This window comes from Botryllus schlosseri, chromosome 9, assembly GCF_051294905.1.
Source record: "Botryllus schlosseri isolate E-star chromosome 9, Bs_hap1, whole genome shotgun sequence".
NCBI classification, from domain to species: Eukaryota; Metazoa; Chordata; class Ascidiacea; order Stolidobranchia; family Styelidae; genus Botryllus; species Botryllus schlosseri.
In genome coordinates, this window is record NC_137244.1 from 27,358,894 (window position 1) to 27,383,417 (window position 24,524).

At 42.0% G+C, this 24,524-nt stretch overlaps 4 protein-coding genes and 2 long non-coding RNA genes across 7 annotated transcripts in view; 2 read left to right on the forward strand and 4 right to left on the reverse strand.

The window, feature by feature from the left end:
* Nucleotides 1-61: 61 nt before the first annotated feature.
* On the reverse strand, nt 62-3,498 carry LOC145445924 (uncharacterized). The gene is made up of 3 exons (XR_013917146.1): nt 2,838-3,498; nt 1,654-1,848; nt 62-1,588 (listed from the first exon to the last, which is right to left on the reverse strand). It is a non-coding gene; the product is annotated as an uncharacterized LOC145445924 (long non-coding RNA).
* An 865-nt stretch (nt 3,499-4,363) lies between these two features.
* LOC145445899 (lipoxygenase homology domain-containing protein 1-like) overlaps nt 4,364-24,524 on the forward strand; it is a 251,303-nt gene continuing 231,142 nt past the window's right edge. Inside the window, exon 1 of the mRNA XM_080324055.1 lies at nt 4,364-4,443. Within this exon, the coding sequence (XP_080180181.1) occupies nt 4,379-4,443 (65 nt within the window). The 5' untranslated portion in view covers nt 4,364-4,378. The remainder of the gene's footprint in view (nt 4,444-24,524) is intronic.
* On the reverse strand, nt 15,800-19,783 carry LOC145445910 (uncharacterized). The gene is made up of 8 exons (XM_080324070.1): nt 19,541-19,783; nt 18,582-18,614; nt 18,016-18,333; nt 17,824-17,961; nt 17,685-17,759; nt 17,255-17,356; nt 17,042-17,188; nt 15,800-16,983 (listed from the first exon to the last, which is right to left on the reverse strand). Exons 1-8 carry the CDS (start codon nt 19,632-19,634, stop codon nt 16,727-16,729), a joined length of 1,164 nt encoding a protein of 387 aa, XP_080180196.1. The 5' UTR covers nt 19,635-19,783; the 3' UTR covers nt 15,800-16,726.
* Nucleotides 17,221-18,819, forward strand: LOC145445921 (uncharacterized). Its single transcript, XR_013917143.1, has 2 exons — nt 17,221-17,362; nt 17,724-18,819. It is a non-coding gene; the product is annotated as an uncharacterized LOC145445921 (long non-coding RNA).
* On the reverse strand, nt 19,007-21,355 carry LOC145445916 (uncharacterized). 2 transcript variants are annotated; one of them, XM_080324077.1, is made up of 4 exons: nt 20,884-21,355; nt 20,730-20,828; nt 20,406-20,672; nt 19,007-20,348 (listed from the first exon to the last, which is right to left on the reverse strand). In XM_080324077.1, the coding sequence occupies exons 1-4, from the start codon at nt 21,047-21,049 to the stop codon at nt 20,077-20,079; spliced, it is 804 nt and encodes a 267-aa protein (XP_080180203.1). In that variant the 5' UTR covers nt 21,050-21,355; the 3' UTR covers nt 19,007-20,076. The 2 variants fall into 2 exon arrangements, with proteins under 2 accessions (XP_080180203.1, XP_080180202.1); XM_080324076.1 differs by having other exon boundaries at nt 20,406-20,828.
* On the reverse strand, nt 21,369-23,596 carry LOC145445920 (uncharacterized). The gene is made up of 4 exons (XM_080324081.1): nt 22,030-23,596; nt 21,805-21,972; nt 21,544-21,741; nt 21,369-21,482 (listed from the first exon to the last, which is right to left on the reverse strand). Exons 1-3 carry the CDS (start codon nt 22,116-22,118, stop codon nt 21,657-21,659), a joined length of 342 nt encoding a protein of 113 aa, XP_080180207.1. The 5' UTR covers nt 22,119-23,596; the 3' UTR covers nt 21,369-21,482; nt 21,544-21,656.

Consider the following 24,524-nt stretch of genomic DNA (forward strand, 5'->3'; position numbering starts at 1 on the left):
CGTACAATACACAAAGTGACTCGAGTCGCAACATTGTGGAGTCATTACAAACCTTCTTTCTAACCTGAGGTCCATGAATCTCTTGGTGGTTGGCGACTAGTTTTCAGGGGTCCACGAAAACTAAATAGCGACACTGCAACCATAGCTATGCTATAGCTATGCTGCAACTCTTAACACACCTATATTTATAAGAACTGTCCTCATTTTGGACTATGTCCTTTTTTGTGTAATATTCATAGCTCGCCATAGATAACAATAGCCGTACGGATGTTACGAACACGACCTATTCCGCAGTTAGGGAGGGGCTACTGGACAAAACAGGTCATGGAAGCAGTGTATTGATTGACGCAGCAGTGTCGCAGAACCTTTGCCTTTCGATAGTGCTATGTTTTCGCGGGCGGCGCCTACCTAGTTGAAACATGTGCGCTCCTGGATATTGCCCAATTTCGAGTTGGTGCTTCTGCTAGCTCCAGGTGTGTGTGTGATTTCAAAGGCTACTCCAACTACAAGTCGTTTCGACACATTTCTATATATTTATTGGATCGAAGTCTCGTTGTGTTTTGAAATGATTATATTTGAACAGCTTCTTTGAGGTACAGAACTTCATATTGAAATGGTTCATGTGATCAAATGTGTTCAATGATGGAATTATAAATAAATTACGGAAATCGCTGAGGTGTAACATTTGTATAAACAAACATTCGGCACATCAGTGGGAAATTCGTGAACCATCAACGCAACTGTCGAGTTCTATCTGTACTTCGACTGGGTGTCTTTACTACAAGTATGCGGGGGCGGATATGCTTCGTACTTGTGAGCTCCGTTTGTGGGTTACTCGTTAGTACCACTGCGACTGTGACTACAAGAAAAGATGAACATAACAAGAGCTCAAAGTTCATTATAGCAGCCATAGCCAGTATAGGTGCTAGAACATTAGTTCGGATCAAGTGCTGGATTTACCGTCATGTGTTTAAATAAGACTCAAGGTGATCATAACTATGTAAAAAAGAGAAACCAACTTGTGGAAATGAGTGTTTAATCTTATCTAAAAATTGATGTCACGTATACCAATAATGTCAAAAATAGGCTAACTTGCCCCCAGTTGTAAATTCAAAACTTCTAAAATATAAAACGTGCATGGTAATTCAAATTCAGGCATATTGCAACAACTGGCTATAAAGGAAGAACAACAAGTATTTAATTTACACCACATATAAGCAATCGTGGGTCAGATAAGTCCCAAAGATACCCTTTGCAGGAATGGCAAATCCTATCAAGATGAACATGCGATACTTGGCAAGACTGGGGATAATTACCGATCTGGATAAATGCATTGCATTCTTAAGAAAACACCGTCTGCTGGCCTCCAGAATGGATTGCCAAAGATGTGGAAGTATAATGACCGAAGAAAGGACTTCTAGTACAGCCGACGGACTCCGATGGCGATGTCAAGACTCAAAATGCCGTACCACGACCTCTATACGCAAGAATTCATTTTTTGAGAAAAGCAACTTGGGGCTCATCCAACTGGTTTTACTAACGTACTATTGGGCTTCTCGTACTCCACAACGACGAATCTCTTTCGAGGCTGAAATTTCAAAAAGAGCAATAGTAGACTGGGCCAATTTCTTGCGAGAAATATGTTCTGCAGACCTCATAGATAGGAAGGGGCCTATCGGCGGACCAAATAGCGAACTTGCAGCAGATGAATCGGTGGTCGCTCGTCGAAAGGCCGGCAACCGCCAAGGCCGTCCAGTGAAAGCAGTGTGGATTTACGGGGCCGTAGATATCGTTTCTAAAGAAGCTTTTGTAGAATTGGTCCCGGAGTCAGGTAGAACGACGGAAAATCTGAAAGAGATAACATTGCGCAATGTAAAGGCGGGCACGACAGTCAGAACCGATGCTTTTTCTTCATATCATACTCTCAGTGACTGGGGAGGAATGGGGTATAAACACAAGGTAATAAATCATTCGTTGCATTACGTGGACCCGATTTCAGGGGTCCATACACAAGAAATTGAAAGTTTTTGGAATCAGGTAAAATCTCTATTAAGGCTACAAAACGGAATCAGAAGAAGCAATCTCGCCAGTTTTTTGGACCAGTTCCTCTGGGGGAGAATGTACCCAAAAGAGGATCATTTTATGCGCATACTTGAGGCAATAGCAAATAATCCAAAATACTATATGGGGAGTGAAGTTTGAAACCTCCCTGATGCCAGTCAACTTACGTTTAACATAGATAATAGCCCCTACCAAACACTGAGTTATTTGAAACCAAAATACAAAACAAAATATTATTATATTTTACAGAAATTGTAATATAATAATAGAAAGTCCTATTTTTAATTGAATGAATTTGCCAGCTGTACCAATCAGTGGAGAATGGAATTCATTTCTGTTACTGGTAATCACCACAATTATGTTATTTATGCAATTGTTCTACTGCATATTCGGTTTGAAGAGACGAAAGTATACTGCAGTATAGATCACGCTTCCATCACGAATATGCCCTCAGGATATGAAGATGATTTAATGAATGCGTCAACCACGAAAATGTCATCAGGCTATGAAGACCGGGCTGGAACGATAACCCAGGCCCAATTCGGTCGGCTACCAAGGGAATTACCTAGAGACTGGGCCAGACTGAATTCGTCGGTTTGGGAACATATATCACTTTCACAGTGTTGGCAAATTAAAAATGTGACTCATAATTTTACGAATCCGGGTCTCTTTTTTTCGTCGACCTTTGGATATGTTAAAGCCGAAAAGATCACATTGCAAGAATATTTATATCCAACCGGAAAATACTGGACTAGCGTTGACAAATTCGAACATACCTGTGTTTGTGGGCGCGAAAAGGCATACATCACTCCCGATTTGAAGCTCAAGGCCCTGGAATCAGAAATAGTTTACGTTAGACCGACAGGGCACAATTTCAGATTAGCGTGGCGATTTTCTGAAACATCAAGAGGCATTCGAGATTGGAACCCCCTTGGCTTGTATCAGATAGCAATTATGAAGTACAAACTGAAAGCCTTGAAAATGTTTGCTAGTTATTCGAGTATCAAAATAAGTTGTATAACTGAACAAGTTGCAAACGAAGAAATAATGAGACACAGAAACATATACAATGACAGTTCTACCGACGTGGTGGACTGTGTCCGCTTATGGCAACTTTTACAGTGTACTATCTGTACGGTCAGAGGACTGGTAGTAAGTTTCGAGCCACACGCAAGCAAGATAATACTGCAAGAAGAAGATTCTACGAGGAATCTTCATGTTTCACTGAACAAAGAAATGGATTTCGCACCTGGATTACGCAACTACCATCCTTCAGCCCCCGTATGGTTGAGAGACATGGCAGGCGATAAGCCTACATTGCCAAAAAATATGATCTGGGTCTATCCGAGCTACATTAATAAGTACGGTTTCGAGTATCGCGATGGGCCTACACCAACGAAAATAGCAGGAGTACTGCCAATATACCTACAATACCCTTCTATGTTGGAGCAGGATCAATCGTGTATCAGGAGAATTCAAGGCAATAGGGCCATCTGCCATGACCCTGTTGGAGGCTTGAATATGAAATTGGCGTTTTGGGATCAAATTAGATACGATTCACAGTCCAATGAAAGAAGGTACCCCGGCAAACCATTTGTGATTTTGGGAGGTAGGAAGGCTGCTTTGGAGCAAAGCGACTCCGCACTACCAGGAAGAACTAGAAACAAACGATTATTTTTTTCTTTGTTTGTGTTATCTTTCTCCGTGTTACTCACGTTGGCCGTAACTTCAAACCTTCAAGGAGTCCTGAACCAAAACATGGACGAGCTTACCGCTCAGATGAACGCACGATTCACAAAAATCGAAAATGATTTGAAGACAGTAGCAGACGGATTAAATGATCTCTCACTTATTGGAATTGCACGCGCCCAAAAACTGAATCAAGTCATTGTGACCAATATGCGTCGAGATGCTGCAACTGAGGAAAGATTTAAAACAATTACAAATATGATTTGGACAAATCGTAATATGATAATTGCTCAAATAGATAGTTACTTGTCCACAATCCAAACAGTACAAGAAATGACACTTGCAGAATTAAGTTTGAATCAATTAGTTATGGAGCAATTACAGAATTTAACAGCGAGGTCAATATTCGATAAAAACAAGGCTTATGCTGAACGAATAAAATCTGGAATTTTGAGCCTCCGAGAAATAGCTGAAAAAATCATTGAACTAAAAGATGAGTATGTGAACATCTCCCAAAACCAGGCTTTAGATTTACAGAATACACGAAGAGAGTTGCAGAAAATCGACAATCAAGCTGAAATCGAAATAACACGCTGGCAAGAGGATTTGAACAATAGTATTTTTGTGAATGCATCAGAATTCTCAAACGGCAAGACTTTGCTTAGTAGTAGTTAAGGAATTGGTTGTATTAAGGTATCGCAACGCGTAAGTATAACTAACGGCTATTTGCAGGAACAAGGATCGAACCGGAGCCGCTGTGGCAATAGATTTACTTACCGTAATTGCTAGATAACTTTTGAAGTACTTAGGTTTAAATTTTTACCTAGGCTATTTCAACTCCTTCTTCTTCCTCTTATTTCGTCGCCGTCGGACTTCCTACTTCGAGTCTTCTTCAGACTCTTCAGCTCTTCCTCCCCGAGACTCGACTCCTCTTCGTGGGTCGAGTCTTGGTGAGTCTTTTCTCCCCGAGTCTTGACTCTCTCTCTTGAGTCAGGGCTCGTTGAGTCTTTTTCTTGGAGACTTGACTCTCTCTTGAGACAAGCCTCCACTTTCTCCTTTCTTTCGCGTCTCTCCCTTGAGACGTCGAAAGACTTTCTGTCTAGCTTTCCAACCGCTAATTACGAACACGCTACGACACCGTCTAGACTCTAGACGGTGATCGTACGATCTTCTGGCGAAGCGAAACCGCAGTATCGGTTATACAAAGCGCGCAGAAACGCCTTTGAATACGCTTTAAGGCGCCTTTGAATACGCTTTAAAACGCCTTTGAATACGCTGTAAAACGCCGCGAAGCATCGCAGGTTACAACTGAACAGTGCTAAGTATAGTTGAGAAGATTTACTCAGTGCAGGGTAGCAAAGCAACAGACTACACCGGAACTCTTCGCTGGCGTAGTAGACGAGTTAACAAAGGCCACCTACGAGACAGGATTCCGGCAATACACACCGGCCTCTCAAGTTAAACAAGTGTAGGCCTGCATGATGGCATATGCCAATGCACTACAAACCAACGCAAATGGGAGAATAACATATGGCCTTCGGCCAAGGTCGATCGACATTCTGGTCCCACACGACCTAACAGCAAGCGAGCTGATAGATACCATAAAACAACATCCAAGACTATCGCAACACATGGATGATATCTACTCGATATTCAAGATAGGTAGAAATACATATAACCTTACCTTCGAAGCCGACTCGCCAGTCAACAGACTGAAAGAAACCTTCATACATGAAACAGAAGAAGACGGAATACACACCAGCAAAGGAAAAATATACATGAGAGATACAAGACAACCGACAATCAAAATAAACATTAGAGCAGTGCCAAGCGAAGTGGATGAAGCGGAAATTCGACAAAAACTGCAAACATACGACTGTGGCATAATAAAAGAAATAGATAGAATCTTCCACAGAGGGTTAAAACTACACAATGGGTACCGCCAGGTATCCATTGAAAATTACGCTCCAGGGAAGATACCACCTTACATATACCTCGGGCGGGCGGGCGCCCTGTAAGGTATACCTTCCCTCAGAGGAAATGACAAACCTCAAGTGCAACCGATGCCTTCTCACAGGCCACTTTGCAAAACAATGCCCAAACGAGACGGCATGTCTCTTATGCGGCGAATACGGTCACAAAAAAGATCAGTGCACCAAAAACATGAACACGCTACGGGAGTTTCCACCCCTGCGAAGAGACGAAAACACAGAGAACATCATAAGCCCAGAACATCTTCAGGCGGAAGACGAACAGCCCGACACGCAACTAACTCGCACCGAAAACCCCTCCTCACATCAAGAAGATGTAGAGGGGGAAGAAACTAGCGAAGAAAATGAAACAGAACATGAAAAAGAAGACCTCTTCCTAACCGTCGTAAACGAGGCGGACACACAAGAAAGTAGTGTCCTAGACCAAACCATTAGACCTGGTCAACAACACAACACAAACAGCGAAAAAACAGACGAAGGAAGACTACAAATAGACGAGAGCGAGGAAGAAACACAACATAGCAATAACGAAACCGAGGTAACCCCACAACAAGCCGGGAAAAATCAAACGGCGGCCTTAAGAAGAAAATACGAAAACCGTAGCTTCACGGCCGCGGAATTCTTCAGTGCACCATCTCCTAATAAAAGAAGCCAGAGCGATCGAAGTCCTACAATGCGAGACGAAAGCTTGGCGAAAAGGAAACTGCACAAGGCAGACAATGTAAAACAATAACCCATCATCAAAAACCACAAAAAACCCACCATCCAAAATGGCTCTCGATATACTATCGATAAACATAAATGGAATAACAGCGCACTGGCAAAAACTGAAAAACTTGATAAAAACAACAAAAGATTGGAATATAATATGTCTACAAGAAATACACAGAGCTGATAAAAATAGAATAAAAAACTGGGCAAAGAAAAATAACTTTACTTACATACCGAACCATATCGATAAAGACCAGATATGGTTAGACAAAGAAGAGAAAAAGAAACTCTATTACAAGGGGACCAGCATTATAATCAGAAAAGAACTAGAAAACGAATATAAAATAAACAGCGACATCATACAGGAAGACAGAATGCAAGTACTAGAATTAGAAAACAAAGAGACGGCCAACAAAATCAACATATACAATGTATATGCGCCGTCCGACGTGGGAAAACACCAAACTGAGATATACCGGAAACTAATAAGCCACATACAAAAGGATCCAGAAAACGCCATAATATGCGGGGACTTTAACATGGTCAAAGACAAATTAGACTCCAAGAATGTAAACAACTTCAAATTAACCCCGGCAGCAAAAAACTGGAAAACTTTTACAGAAATCTACAAAATTAGAGATATTTGGCGTTGGCGAAACCCAACTAAAAAACTATACACAATAATCAAAACACACCAATCACGGCGAATAGACCGAATATATACATCGGAAAGGTTCACAACCCACGTCCAAATCTGCACCTACAAATTGAACATAATATCAGACCATATCTTCTACGGTAAACTAAAACTTCGAGAGCCAACGAAAACGAGATGGGGGTACGGAACGTGGGGAACGTGGAAAAACGATAGCCGTTTATATGATGATGAGGAACTACAAAAACAAATAAAAATTATTTATAAAAAACACCAAAAAAAGAAACACCAATTTGAGGACATCTATCAATGGTGGGATGAAGCCAAAAAGATGGTTAAAACTCACATAAAGAAATACCAGCGTGAGAAGAAAAATGCGGAGTACCGCAAAATAAAAGAACTACAAGAAAAAATAGCTCGCATACAAAACGAAGCGGACGGCAAAGACAGTGCCACAAACAACACCAACGCCGCATACAAAGAAATCAACGAGCTGAAAAAAATCGAAGATGAAAAAATAAGATACCAATGCAAACTGCATAAAATCAAAGACATCGAACAAAATGAAAAACCAACAAAATACTTTTATCAAAAACTAAAACAAAGAAAAGCGAAAAAGACCTTAGAAAGCATAAAAACAGACTCCGGCAAAGAAACCGTTGGACCAACGGAAACACTGTCGGAAATAGAAGACTTCTACAGGAAACTGTGGTCTAAATCAAAACAAGAAGATACGCGAAAACAAGAGGAATATGCATTAACGTGCTGGGCGATAAATTAACCCAAACACAAAAAGAAAGCCTCAACGCCCAAATAGAGATCACTGAACTGAGAGAGAATCTCAAAGAAATGGAAAGCGATAAGACCCCCGATTCAGACGGGCTCTCGAAAGAATTTTACGCTACCTTCTGGGGGACAATAAAACAAGACCTCTGGGAGGTACTCAACAATGCATATACCTTTGGCGGCCTGTGTGAAACATGGAAATGCGGCATAACTACCATAATATATAAAAAAGGAAACGAAAAAGACCTCAAAAACTGGAGACCCATAACACTCTTGAATACTGATTATAAAATACTAACTGGGATCCTCGCAAATAGACTAACACACATATTACCGGAGCTAATAAATAAATCACAAAAATGTGCAATAAAAGACAGAAAAATCACAGACATACTCAGAAACACACAGGCCGCCATCGAATATGCAAAAGAAAAGAACAAAGAGTTGATCGTAGTAAATCTCGATCAAGAAAAGGCTTTCGACCGCATACACCATCAGTAGGCTACTTGTATAAGATCCTAAAAAAGTTCGAAATCCCCGACAGCTTCGCCAGAGTTATCAAAAACATATATAATACAGCGACGACGAGAATCCAAGTGAATGGAGCAACCACAAATGAAATAAAACTTGAGAGGGGAATACGGCAAGGCTGTCCCCTCAGTATGGTGCTCTTCGCCATAAGTAACGACCCCCCCCCCCCTAGCAAAAACAATAGAGGCCGATAAAAAAATACGACCATTTCAGATCGGCAGAGAGGAAATAAAAATAGAACAGTACGCAGACGACATCACCTGCTTCCTCAGCAAAGAAGAAGATATCCAGCGCATCTTTAGAGAATTCGAAAAATTCGAAAAAGCCACAGGCGAAAACTTAAATCCAGATAAAACCGAAATTCTCCACATCAACCAGCCACCGAAATATAAAAACTACCGATTCGAACATCATAAAAAATTTACAATCAAAATACTGGGACAATACTTTGGGCAGAATCAAATAAACAAAACATGGGAGGAGAAATAAATGAAGGTCAAACGTACATTAGAAGCATATAAACACCGAAGGCTGACTTGGATTGGCAAAAAATCAATCCTGAATACAATGGCTACGTCGAAAATCATCTATAATGCCAGGGTAATACCCCTCCCAAAAGAAGATCAAAAAGAACTGGAGCGGATGTACTTTCAATTTTTGTGGTCACCAGAGAAAATGGAACCCATCGCTAGAAAAACGATGATTGCTGAAAAAGATAACGGGGGTCTAGCGATACCAGATATCGAAACCCGTATCAAAGCATGCCAAATAGAGAAAATCGCGATTTTAAAAAGAATAGAACGCCCAATCGAGATATGGCATAAACACGCAACTTTCGAACTAGGAACAAAAATAAAACAAACCCGAAACTATATAAGAACGCAGACATACATAAATTCGCCACCCCAAAAAGGTGGACGGAAGTCTAGAAATTATGAAAAAAATGGCGTGGAATGATGAAGAATGGAAAGACGCAACACAAAATAAAATATACAAAGCAATAAAAAAAATGGAAGAAAATACGCCCCACTCTAGAACACAGAGCGGAGAAAAAATAAACTGGAACAAAATCCTGCAAACAAAAATCTTCGGACACAACATCATCACAAACGAAGAGATGGTAATAAACTTCCGGGTAGCCCGCAGTGGCTACATTTTCGGAGACAAAAGGAGAGAGAGAAATCAAAAACCACTAGATCTGAGATGTAAATTCTGCAATTCACGAGATGACAACATAGACCACATCTTTTCAGAATGCAGATACAAACATAATTCGCAAACTAGAAAAAATATTCGATATAAAACTGACTAAAAACGCCATAAAATATAACATCAAAACAACAAAAATAGAATGGATGATCATTTCCATCATAAAAAGAACTATTATCAAACTGAAAATCGCCTTAGATATCGATAACCGAAAAGTCTCCGAAGAAAAACCCGGAAAAAAAATACTGGGGAGGATAAAAAAACGACTAGAAAACCTCCCACATAACGCGCGACAGACGATAGCGCTCCAACAGGTAAGCGCACATATCGATACGATATGACCTATCCTGAGCGTGAATGAGACTGGAGACTTTGGTTGTACAAAGGTACTGCCTCCAGTAAACAGTAAAACAATAATAATGAAGAGAAAATTAACGAGAAAACAGTTAGAAACATTTAAATACCGTTCCCTGTGTTAGAAAAAAAAATACCGTGAAACCCCTTTGTTAGAAAAATGGAAAAAAGAAAATAAAAAAGAAGAACCTCAAAAACCCCCAGACCGGAGCAGGTACCTATACCAGATGTAGACAGGGCCTGCGATGGTCTGGGTATCCGGAGAGCCGCATAAAAAAAAATATATCATCACCGCAGCCTATACCCGAAAGGGTGGGGTCATCACCGCGCCCATAAGAAACAATGGCAGGTCACCACCGCAAGGGGGGTCGAAAAGGGTGGGGTCATCACCCCGGGTTTTCAGGCAGGTCACCACCCCGCCCATAAGAACCAATGGCCGCATGCGACCGATCTATATAACTACTTGCGTCACATGCATTACCAGTTTTCAACCAAGCTCGGACATAAAACAGGGCAACTTTCTAATGAACTCTTCAGAATAGCCCATTTGCTCTCTCCACATGAACATTTTTGACAGTACAGCACTTGACTCATCCATCCAGTGCTATTAGTAGCACCAGGCTTGCGAAAACGATTATCAATATATTGGGCAGCTACAATCGCCAAGGTGCCTGTTGCACATTCTCTGTAGTCATTTATTATCAAGACTTCTTTCTGTTTTCCATTATATGGCTTCATCAGTGGAATTATTTCTTGCTTAGCTTCATCAGATTTGATCGCCAACCAGCTGCATTCATCAAACTGAAGTGTTTTAGAGCTTCTTAATTGATCAATATCTTTCCTCTTCTTGGAAGGTATTAAAATCTGTGTTTTCAGGGCCTGTGGTCGCAGATACAACACACTTCACTTCCAGACCTCCCCGGATGACTAGTTCATAAATATGATGGCGACAAGCAGAAGTAGAAAGTAGAAAACTTTCCTGTTTATCAATTCTTCAAGTAACAGAACCGCACCTTTATTTTTTCCATTGTTTGAGGGTGTTGTGTCAAACACAAGAGCTCTGACATTATTTGTTAAATTATAAAGTTCCAGCAGTTCTAATGACAGATCAGCCTGTGCTTTTCCTGTAGCACTCTCCAGAGTTCGATTGCCAAGAAGTTTGCCTTTCTCAAATGCGTTGGAATACGCAGACTATGCCAGCACTGCCAAGGCCTCAAATTTCCCTCCGAAACGACTTGTAGTGAGCTTTGCATCCCAGTGCAATGCAATGTGCCAATGTTGATCTGTTTCTTCGCCTTTTTGTTTCGTTTTCATTTGAACAATGTGATGTTTATAATGTGGCTGTGAGTGAATGATACATTTACAGTTGTATTCTTGCACGTGGTGATCCCGGCAATTGATGAACAATCTCGGGTAGGGTTGAGGAGTGTAGGATAGGTGATCCAACAAAATGACTATCAGTCTTAGGCAGTTTTGAGGAGTTCTAAGGGAGTGTGGGACATGAAAATGGTGTCCTGAACTGACAATACTTTCTATAGTAAGGTTATGTAGCACTCCAACCGCAATAGCTACATAAAACCAGCTTATATATGACGTTTTACTAGCCTAGTTCGAATAGCGACACTCAAATTTTAGGGGAATCCCCTATTTTTAGCCGATATTCTTCCAGCTCAATGTGCACCTGCACACGGATGCAAGGGATGAATTATTAAAAAAAAGTACCTAGAATATGTTTTTATGGTATAAGGCATGGGAATCGGACTGAAAACCACGACATTTTGAAAGTCGATCAATTCTGAACAACCCTAGCGAACAGTGTGGTGTTCAATGAGGAGGTTTCAAAAATGTCGTTGACGTATAAGGTGAAAAGGACCGGTCCAAGTACTGAGCCCTGGGGCACACCACAGGTCACCGGGTGAGGAGAGGACAAGGTGTCTGAGATCGCAACCATTTGTTGGCGTCCAGTGAGGTAACTTTTCATGAGCTCAAGTTGTGGGCCCCGAAGTCCGTAACGCGCCAATTTCGAGATGAGAATTTTATGATCCACGCGAGTCACTTTGTGTATTGTACGCGAGAAATTCTCAAACTATAGTCACTCATTATGACGTCATAACAGTATAAATGATGTGAAAGTTCAAATATCTGCCACAAAAAATATAATGTCTGTTATCCATCACAATAAAAATAAGGCAGTGGCTACTCGTCCGGTCCCGGACGAATAATTTTCTCAGGCTATTCGTCCGGCACCGTGTGACGTAGGCCCGTTATTATGGAGACTGTATGCGTTTTTGACAGGCTTCGGTTTTGTACATTATTTATTCGCCCTTCTGGTTACTGATTTCAATGGTTACTGTTACTGATTTGTATGCTCATAATTATAGCTCCGAGGGAAAGTTTACGCCATACTAATAAGGCAGTGGCTATTCGTCCGGAACCGGACGAATAGCCCGTAGCCGTAGTCCAGGCTATTCGTCCGGAAGTGTGTGACGTAACTATCCGAAATATATGTTTTGTGTGACGTAACTGTTAAAAACCAACATACCGCATACTGGCATTATTGAGCATTGACGGACTTCGCCTGTTTATGTGTTTAGGTTATCGGTAGCCTACATAATAGCGCCATTCTCTTTAATATATCGAATACATTGTTTGTATGGTAGCACACAGTGAATCTGACAGACACAGTACACGATGCGTGAGCATGAGCAGTGAGCACGCGGTACATCGTGCAGTGCAGTGATTTCCAGTCCAACATTGTCCCCTGCTATGCGATGATACCATCCGAAGAAAAATTTAAGCAAAGTACCGCATCTTCTCTGCTATGCTACCGCTGCTGCTAATCGCAGTCTTCTCCCAAAATCATCATCGTTGGTTTATTAGCAATTTGATCAGTTCAATACACCACAAAATGCGATACAATGAAAAGACAGGATTCACAGGAAGATGTCAAAGCGACTTGGAGTAGTTTATGGAGTCAGACACCCACCTCGGCCTAGGGCCTAGGCGATGTAAAGAGGAGGCATGCACACTGAATGAAAGTAAAGAAGATAGTATAGAAAAAAACTACAAGAAATCGGGCGGCATGCCATGGGAATCGAGATCGATAGGTCAGTCGTGGTCCGTTAATCTTGAGGATGGACTGTATTTATTTAGTAGTAATTGCTTGTATTTCGACTTGAATGTGGACATGCTCGTCGACTGTCGGATGGCCGGCGGGATACTGTTCCACACATCAGGTCCGGTATATGTGATAGAGCGATGATCTTTTCGGTCGATCATATGATATTTGGACGACGTGGACGCGCGTGTGTTGTACTTGTGCGCTTTTGATTCCGAGGTAAAGAAGTCTTTGAAATATTCGGGGCAACGACCGCAGTGGAACTGATACATGAACTTGGCGATTTCTAGGTTCCGCATATCTTCTATGTTTAGGACGCCGAATCTCTTCAGCAGCGACTTGTTGGATGGGCAGCCAGACCTCTTTGGGGCCCTAGCTATGATTCGGAGTACTTTATGCTGTAGCTTTTGCAGTGGCTTGAGTGCAGTTTTACTGGCAGCCCCCCAACAGTAGGCTTACCATATTTTGGAAATCTAAAAAGAGGACACTTTTTCAGAAATTTTAGACTTGCAAAACCGGACAAGAATTCTCAAAATACCGTTTTCTCTCCACATTGCCAGGTGGATAACTAAAAAAAAGTTCATCTTTTCGCTCAGAGCTGAAATCACCCTTTTTCACTCCGAAATACCCGCCGGAGCTTCACTTCTCTGCTAATTTGCGGCATATCACTCGCAATTTGCTCTAAATCTGACCTAAATTTTCAAAAAAGAGGACAAAATCTCAAAAAAGAGGACAAAAGGGCGTCCTCCGAGGACACTTTCAAAAAAGAGGACAAATCCTCTTAAAAGAGGACGTATGGTAAGCCTACCCAACAGAGGATGCCATAATGTAACTTCGATTGGATTAAGGATTTAAAGAGTATTTGTGTGGTGTACTGAACCGATAAAAATGCGAATAAACCGAACTGATATTAGACCTGGTATTTGGACACTGGTTCAACTCGCTCTCTTTCCAGCAAGTCTGCTAGAAGATGAAGATATATATCGTAACCCGGGATATATCGCGTTGTGGATGGCTGTATTCAGTACCTCATGTACAACGACCAATTCCTTTTCATTGGCTGATGAAGGCATCTCGATGGTATTACAGACGCATTGCAATACAACTACACATTAGGATCATCAAAAAGTCTACAAAAACTATACAGCAAGCAAGGACAGAAGTCCACAGTCCCGCTGTAGCGAAAGGATCGGAAGATCATCATAGAAATGAATGCGAAATAATCAGTGTCAGTTCATACAGGAGTATTTGAGGGTATTGTGATAAAGAGCAACTGCGATAACTGCCAGAGTCTTCTTACTACTCGCGTATAGTCTACCCACGTGGATCCTCCAATCGCCAATCCAATCCGTCAATTTTATGAAGTATAGAATGCACGTTATATTTGATCACGGCGCTTGTAATTCAATTTCGTAGTAATTATCGTCGGGTGATACATTTTCAAATACACACACATAAAATGCGATATACAGGACATAATGTGATGTAATGAACAGAACAGACATTAGGATGCCGGAAGACCATAGTATCTCAATCTGGTTTCCACCTCAGCTTGGTGTAGGTTCGTTCTTGATCTTGTCGCGTCTTCCATTTTCAGACAGCCCTTCTTTCTCGTTTTCATTCGATTCTTTGTTCCTGTATAGAGATTGTAGGATTGTACAATCTCTATAGTTCCGGTCCTTCAACTAGTCTATCTCGCTTATCGACGACTTAGGACCGAGTGACACTGGGTTAAAGTACGGTAGCCCAGATAATCCTCGGGAAATTGAACCCAAGCCGCTAGCGTTGGCGGAAGAAGCTAGAGTACCCTTGTTTGGATAATAGTAGAGATAGGTAACCAGCGACGGTATTATGTTCCGGTAATATACAGCGATACACTAAACACGCAAACGTGAAGCAGCCGAGCCGAAGTCCGTTAACTCAGCAACGTCAGTATGCTGGCGGCGCATAATTACGTCACACATCCGTATGCTGGCGGTGCTCAGTTACGTCACACAGTTCCGGACGAATAGCCTGGACTATGGCAGCGGGCTATTCGTCCGGTTCCGGACGAATAGCCACTGCCTACTAATAATTGCAAATAGCTGTGGTGAAAGTACCAGAACTTGACGCCCACCTTTACCTTTACAAGAGATGTTTACCTACGCTTAATGTAGTAAGAACAAGTAGGATAGTGATTTGTAAGCTCATAATTGGAGCTCCGAGGGAATGTTTGCGCCATACGAAGAGCTCCAAAGTGCTATCGTTAAATAACCGGATGCAGTCAGAACACGAACGACTCGCTGAAATTCTTGCTGCCTCCACCTATTTCTGAACTCATGCAAGCGCCATTGACCTAACCAATTGTACGTGAACTTGCACAGCTAAGACGGAATTGTCACCTCTGCTGTACTACGAGTACTCATACTTGATGTTGCTGCGCAGTAATGATTGGAATACCAACTGAGAGAGACTGTGCGTCTTTATTTTCATACAACAAGAAATACAGAACAAATGGACAGCAGCAATGATCATACAGAAAACATGTGCATGCACAGTATTTGATGTCGGATAGAAGAGATCGATACAGCCATGGAAGTCAAGTGGTCTGATAAAACCCGCATGAAACAAGTATGCCTACATTGTCTCTGCATCATCTGACTGTAACAAATCGTAGTTGAAAAGATGAAGAAAAATTAAATGATAGCAAATGAATGAATGAAGCAATGTCTGGGCGAAGTAGGGCAACAGTGTTAATAGGAGAAAAATACCAGTATTTGGTGTCGGATAGGAGAGATCGATACAGCCTTGGAAGTCAAGTGGTCTGATAAAAACCCCATGAAACGAGTATATGCCTACATTGTCTCTGTATCATCCGTCTGTAACGAATTGTAGCTGAAAAGATGAAGAAAAATTAAATGATAGCAAATGAATGAATGAATGAAGCAATGTCTGGGCAAGCAATGTCTGGGAAAAGTAGGGCAACAGTGTTAATACGACTATCAGAGGTAATCAGGTAGGTCAAGAGTGTTAATAGGACTATCAGAGGTAATTAGGTATGGCAAGAGTGTTATTACGGTGACAAGAGGTAATGAGGTATTTTTTTTTATAATCTGCCATACAGCAGTTCACAGATGGTAATCCATTCAAAATGATAGGTCAGTCGATAGATCTCTTGGTTAGGTAACTATTAAATGGGCCCAAGTAGATATTTCCCTTCGGTGAGGGTCCTGTATTAAGGGAGTGAACAACTTAAGCAGGTATTAAAAAGTCATCGAACACATACGACAAACTGTTCGAAAATATTTGTGTACAACTTCAATGTTTATATGATCATTGGGTGTTAATCTGGTATGCATGCTGGCATTTCCGCACATTCCTTATTGCAGGTGACAGTAAATGCTGTGCATACAATTTGCTGCTTTCAAGATATTCAAGCATTGATAGCGTGTTTTCACTGGGAACATCAATCATGAAAACTAAGTAGCCCACTTTCAATGTCAAAGTTGCCGCTACATATTTTTCTAACAGAGGCATCTGTTATTTTTTGCAGCGGCCACAGAACCATTTGTTTTGTTTGGGGTAAGTGTTTAGTCCAGCACATAGAAGATGATCCCGGTTGAGACAGGAGTCGCAACGAATTTAATTGCTCTTTGTAAGTTGAAGGTCGCATACTCCACAGTACCAGTCTTTCTGACTATATTTACTTTGGAATGCCTTCATCACAGCAGCCCATCCATCATATGCGAAGTAATTCTTGATGTGGAGTATATTCACAGTCTCATCAAGGCAGCTGTTGGGGATGAGACGAGTGTCAGACGTGACAGACTTACTGCCCAATTTCTTTCCATACACTGCTTCATTAGTGTCAGATGGTGATACAAACCATGACAGCATCACTGTGAATAAGGCAGAAGTGAAATTTGCTGAAGTTCTGCATGAAATAAACTTACTTACATCGGTCTCTTGTCTTTAGGATGTATTTTTTTAAATGGAACTGGAGTGTCACATTTCTTCTTCTTCGGAAGGCCAACCACAGTTTGTTCCAAGCCTTTTGGGCGTCCTCTTTTTTCAGTTTTGATGGCAGATGAATGTTGGAAAGATCTGAAACAGCAAGATCAGTTTTACTATAGTGTAGCAAGATAAAGTTTGGATTTATTTGACACCAACCCGTGAACTTGTCTGGTGTCATGGTGATTTTGCTACAGTCTACGGACACTGCTGGGGTGCTATTTTCTGCATCACAGACTTCGGACACTGCTATAGCGCAATCTGAAGGTAAACAAACATGCAAACATCATGAAATTGCAAAATACATCTAAATCCAGTGAGTATAGTGACCTGGTCTGTGATTTAAGATAATTTCTTTATTGTAATCAAATTGCAACAAATATAGGAGTTTATTGATAGTGATATTTTGCAAAAGCAGTCCTAATAACATGATGTCTGGTAGCTTAATTAACCTGAGATGTTGCTTGTGAATAGTGTATGTATGGTTGATTGATTGAATGAATGACTGATAGGCCTACATTACTTGGTGATGTAGTGTTGTCTGCAACTAATAGACTAGAATAACATTTCAAGTAAAATGCTAACTAACCTGATGTCTCAACAATCACCACCGTCTTTTCCTTCGCAGAGGCATGAGATCCATCTTTGTTCGAATCAACATAACCTACCAGAAACGGAGAGGATACCGAAATAAATATCAAGTGTTAATGAGTGCACAATAGACGTACCTGCTGTAGTGTTATTAGTCCCAGGTACAGTGGCAGTACCTGCGGTAGTGTTACTGGTCCCAGGTACAGAGGCAGTACCTGCTGTAGTGTTATTGGTCCCAGGTACAGACTTTCGTTGGAGGTTTATTGATTCAGTTTCTGTTATAAAAGTCGGTGTTATGAATTATAATTTTTTCTAAATTATCTATTAACCTTGTGTTTCAGCTGGGTTGCTGGTAGACAGTGCTACTGCACGTCCACTGCCCCATTCCTGCACCAGTAGTTCCAACACTTCGATTTTGCTGTTGAATTCAGACATGGATGACTCGGATACGATCGAAGCTAATTTTTGGGCTATCAAATTGGCTTTTTTGAACTTTTGAAACTGTGACGTGATGGGCTTCGGCTTTGTGACATTAATCCCAAAGGCCCCAGCATGGAATTCAATTTCATGATCTGAGAGAACGTTATTGTTTATCCTGTAGTATTCCAGTGTCCACCGCACTGCACAAAAATCTGCTGGGAGTCTAACTTACGCTGATGTGGCAAGTGATCGAAGGCGACCTGCAATAAATTCCAACAATATAACGGTGATTATGCATTAGTTGTCATTTATTGAATCATCAGATCAAAATGAAAAAATATAACGGTGATTATGCATTAGTTGTCATTTATTGATTCAATAGTGATAATCGCATATTACCTTGCTCAACCCGTGGTTATGCTGTTCATTAATACTCTTCACTATGAGATACTGCCCATCCTCTGATGTACCAAACCTGATATGAGCTTGGCACTCTTTACGGAAAGTGCTGCAATGAAATTGTGATACGTTACCCTGTATTTCAAGCGTAATGCACAGCATGTGTGGCAGTGCCGCTACTCGTAGTCCAGTAGCGAGCTAAAAAGGGGGCACTTCTTCGTTATTCTCCACACATCAGGAAGTGGTCTCCATGAAACCAATGCTTCCTATGAACATGTGAGAATTTATAAACGTTAAAATAAATTGATTTTCGCGTTGGGGTGGGGGATATTAGGGTCGGGTGGGTTAGGATTGAGGTGGCGGGGTGGGGGATATTAGGGTCGGGTGGGTTAGGATTGAGGTGGCGGGATTGTGGTTGCATGTGTGGGGTCAGGATTGGGGTGTCGGCACGCGTGGGGTTAGCGGTGTCGTAAGATGAAGTGGTAGGGTTTCAGTTGCATGTGTGGGGTTTGCATGTGTTGGGTTGCGTATGCGGGGTTAGGATAGGGGTGGCAGGGTTGCGGTTGCATGTGTGGGGTTAGAAGGGTGTCGTAAGATGAGGTTGCATGTGTGGGGTTAGGATTAGGGTGTCGTAAGATGAGGTGGTGGGGTTGCAGTTGCATGTGTGGGGTGAGGTGGTGGGGGTGTGGTTGCAGTTGCATGTGCGGGGTTAGGATAGGGGTTGCGGTTGCATGTGTGGGGTGAGTTGGTGGGGGTGTGGTTGCAGTTGCATGTGCGGGGTTAGGATAGGGGTTGCGGTTGGTTGCATGTGTGGGGTTAGGGATTGGGGTGTCAGCACGTGTGGGTTAGGATTAGGGTGTCGTAAGATGAGGTGGTGGGGTGTCATAGGAATGGGTTGGGGTTTAGGCTGAGGCTAATTTAACCCTAATTTCACGATACCAAGACTACAAAATGCTCATGGGGAACATTGCTTCTTCATGTTCATGTGGTTGTGGACCCGGTGGAAATTCCGTATCATACGTAACGCTTACTTACCGTTGGTTAGGTCGTAGACCCTTAGATAAGCTCTGAAATCTGCGGCCGCCGTGGATGCAGTGAAAAGATATCTGGCCATACTTGAGCGCATCATTGAAATTTCGCCGAGTGGTTCGCTTTCTTACTGCATCGAGCGTACGTGAATCTCTCTTGTAGAGCTGGACGTAATTTTCTTTCTGGTATTTCTCCAAAGCACTTTTTAAGTCTTCATAAGAGGCGAACCTACTCTCGGAGTCCATGCCCACAGTTCCGGAAATCCCGGCACCCATTCTGCAGTTGCGGCATGCTTACGCCGGACGAATAGCCTGAGGAGCTTTATTCGTCCGGGACCGGACGAGTAGACACTTCCTACTTTAATGACATTCTAATGTCATTTTTGGGGTGACCCAGAATTATCCGTCAGTTAATTCGGAACTCTAGTCATCGTTGGTGAACTGATGCTGTGCAAACACACAGTAATGTCCATCCATCAATCGTGCCATATGCGGCACGCCATTGTCTTCACCTGTTACCAATCGCGCTACGCCCGCCATATCCTATATGTTGGTTGAGTGACTTTTTCGGTACATCTCTTGTACGTAACGGAGCTTGCTTCGCATTTGCTCAAAAGTTAAACCGTACTTTTGGCCAGCGACTCTGATTGCCTCACTGTAAAGCTTCCCTCCGCCGTACAGAAACGATCTTAGCCGGGGCTCACGACAAATCTCAGTGTATTCCTCGATCGTCAAGGCCTTTCTGGTGCCGCGCGTGTTTCGTACTTTGCGTTGACCTTGCGAGACCGCTTGCACCAAGTCGAAAACTATCGCATCTGAATATTGGAAGATTGTCAACGCACAAACAGAACGAGGGCTTTTATTGTTGTTACCTGAAGGGCAAGGAATGGTGGTGTCCGCTTCTTTGCATTGCTTCAACCGGTGTCCTGCACCCGCTAGCACCGACGAGCCTTGCGTTTGAGCTTGCAGGACTGTGTTCAAACGTTGCGAGGCACTGTTTGCATCTAATGGCAACCGGCGCATTGAAACCGTAGGGTTTAGTAAGGGACGTGCCGCGACCTTTCTCGCCGGCGCGGCTTGCGGGGCGGGTTTTTCTGCCTTCGATTCGGACACGAGCATTTCCGTCGCATAGTTCAATTCTGTCACACGTGTGGCGGTTAGATTCTCGTTTCCATGACAAATTGTCATGTGTTCACCGTTGATAGTTGTTGCTTTTCCAGGGGCCAAGGCAGGGTGCAGGACTTTTCTCATAGGAGACAACTCAGACGGCACCTCTGCATCATCGAAGCCGCGCTCTGCAATGCATTATTGGAAATAAATTGTGGCGTTCTGAAAGAGAGCGATTCACACCTTCATGTCTTTGTTCACGTGGCACGCGTGTTGCCGTCCATTCGCCGACATGTTCAGAGGTACCAGAGAGCACCATGTTTGTATTAGAGGTCGACCGATATCGATTTTTAATGGCCGATACCGATACCGATATTTTGACGCTCACAAGGCCGATAACCGATATCATAGGCCGATTTTAATATGGAAGGAGCAGAGAACTATTTCGCCAAAAATATTATATATTAGGCAAGGTGGCACTTGTTCATGCCACAGAAAGGTGAACAACAAACGAGAAAACTGAAATCGAAAAGACTTATTGCTTAATTGTGAACATTCGTTGAAATTTGGGATAAACCGAAAATCAAAACATGATACAGAATTGCAGATCAGTTCAGAAAAGGTAGATTGTAGTTAGATATAAAATATCGGTCGCGATATCGGCCTAGATTGGCCGATACCGATATTCGAGAAATTTCCAAATATAGGCGCCGATAATCGGCGTGCCGGCCGATAATCGGCCACGCCGATAATCGGCCACGCCGATAATCGGTCGACCTCTAGTTTGCATTGTGATAGTCGAGCTGCCGGGCAGCCCGGGATTTAGCGTACTTTTTCGGCATCTTGGAAGGTTAAAATATAATTTACCCGGTGCACATTTACACCCGACAACGATCAAGTTACCGTTTCCATGTCGCGCTCAGTGATCTTCGTAAAATTACTTTTATATTCATCACTGCCGACACCGGAACCTGCTGCCACTCGATCTTTATGAACACGGCGCCAGTGGGACGACACTATGACGTCGTGACGCTGTCTTTGCACAACGCACAAAGAGATCTGGGCGCAATTTTGGCGCGTTGAGTCGAAGCACCCGGTTTCCTGAGAAATCCACACAGTCATCTAAAATTGCCAGACAAAATACGATGAAGCAGCAACACCTACCCACGGCTCTTGGGTGGAGATACGTTGTGAACGTTCCTCATGTGGCGTGCTCGATGACCTCGTGTAAGAACGCCACAAATAGGGCAAGTGTCAGTGAGTTCACGGGGCGCATCTGCAGATTTCGGCGCAGTCGATTCCGATTCCGAAGTGGACGAGCAATTGTCATCACTGAAAGGATTTCACAATTTATAATTAAAACGCAACGTTTCAAACTCGTCAACACACCTTTGCAGGTCGTCGGCAAGGGAGGTGCGGGCAGTTTCCTCGTGCCGTCCACCAGCTTCACTGCAACACAAAAAATAACGTGTAGTCATACGCAATCATTCCGACGAGATGAGTGTCGTGATTACTCCGAACTAGGCCGTGGTCCATCGACGTCATTTTCGTTAGGATGCCTAGCGTTGATGCCGTACATTTTTCAGACGTCATTTGAGTCTATGTCTATGTCAGAGGTCTCAAACTCAAATGTGATCGCGGGCCAGTTTTCCAGTTTTGACGACGCCGCGGGCCGCAGCATTTTAAGGGGTATTCTATGTCTTTCCAAATAGGCCATATTTGGGGGAAATGAATTGTCCTATTGAAAGTGAGCCGATCCAGCAGACTGACTGTAAACACATATCGTCAAATGTAAAATATAAATATAAATTCAGGCCTGCCGGCACGAAAAGAATCATCAAATTTATTACTATTTGAATAGAATTGTTGTTGTACTTGATATAATTTATTTATAAGCTATAGACACCATACGGGGGACAAATGTATGATGCCATCATAAAAGCTATCGGGTTATAATCAGAGGTGGTCAAAGTAGTCAAGGAAGCTACTCAAGTAAAAGTAGAAGTAGCGACGGAAAAATCTACTCAAGTACAAGTGGAAGTACTTCTTCCATAAGCAACCTGAAACTACTTGAAGTAGAAGTAGAATTGGCCGAATTTAAATCTACTCAAGTAAGAGAGTAGTTTTGAAAACAGTCTTAATTTGTTCGCATGGACTGTCAAAAGCTGCAAATTGAGCTATGCCGAACGTGCAGAGAGCTTGATTCGGATTGATGCATCCCATAAGATATCAATTTTCGACAGAATAACCATTATTTCGCATCATGGGATGAAAATTATAGTATTGATATGAAAATGCGAAACTAAGCATTTGTTTGGTAGAATACCACGTTTTAGACTTTGAGAACATCATGTCATGGCGATAGACCCCATATGATAAGGCCCCAAGTTTAGCCGAATAGCAATACGGAGAAGTTGTATCGGATACGGTTTCAACACTTTGCGCGATTAGTATACGTTAATAACAAATATTGTTGATTGTAGAATTTATACTTAGTGTAACTTTATTTTCGGAAAATAGAGGTATTGCTACAGTTGCGTTTATGCTTCAATATATGTTCTGCAGACAAAAGAACTGAACGTAATTAAAACTCAAAGGAAGATTCTCGGAATTCAATGTGAAATACAAATACCACTTCTAAAAAGCGGAAATATATTTCATGTCTTTTGTCCATGAAGCTTCAAAGGTGATCTGCTAAATCAGGTGTAGCGTTCAAAAATGCCGGATTTTCCAGATTGTCTTGACACGTCACGGACTGCTAGATTAAGATATGATGCGTAATTTCTATATTGAAAAACGTTAGTTTCAAACGTTATGGTGGGCCTTATTTACTGTGATGAAATATTTGATATGGGCGACAATGCGGTGTGAACGGAACCAAGCAATCCGGTAACTAAATTATATTTACCGATACTTTCGTGACAACATATTTGTCACTCCATAACTACTGTGCGCGAAGCGCAACAAAATTTCTGGGCTCTACATGACTTTTATGAATATTAAGTGTTTAACTTCGTGAAAACAGCCCCGAAATTCCTCAGGCTATCTTCCGTATTGGGTGATTAAACTACATCTACTTGACTAACTGAAAATGGCGAAAAGTATGTAAGTAGATCACATAATATTGCGAAGTGGACGTAGAAGTAGAGAAAATCAGATCTACTTGAGTATGTAGCAGAAGTGGAGGAAAACTACTTGAGTACTTCAAAAAAGTAGATGTACTTCGTTAGTGACCACCTCTGGTTATAATTTTGCAGCTACTATGAATATTTTGAATTTAACAGATTACTAATAGAGACTGATCTGATATCAAAACACTTTTAGGTTGGGCATTGTAATTCCAATCCAGGATTCGGGTATACTTCTGATAAGTAGGCCAAATATTTCAAATATAGGAGCAGAAATAAATATAAATATAATATAAATATACTAATGAATGTGTCCTAGTGATTGAAATGTCTGGACGCAGAACGGGCCATTGTTGTTACATCTTTGGAGCGACCACTACGGTGCTCGGCACTTGTATAAGTGCCCTTAATAACATGGTTTAGCGACCAAAGATGTAACTGACAGATTGCCAATGATTGCCAAATCTACATGCTTAGTTCGCGAAATACCAAGCTGCGACCTTCTGATCTATTACTATTCCCCTGATACGCAATTAATTTGCTGCGTCCATGGTTCCAACAAATTCACCGCATTCCAAGTCGCACTCCAAGTCCACTCGAGTCAATTTCATTTTGCCATCGAGTTAGCCCGAGTGTGAGTAATTCTAAGAAAGGTTGCGTCCAATTGCGAACCATTCGATATCACCAAACAGAGTTATCAAAAATGGGTTTAACAAGACTTTAACTGGGAACTGAGCGGTCAACACAATGACTTGG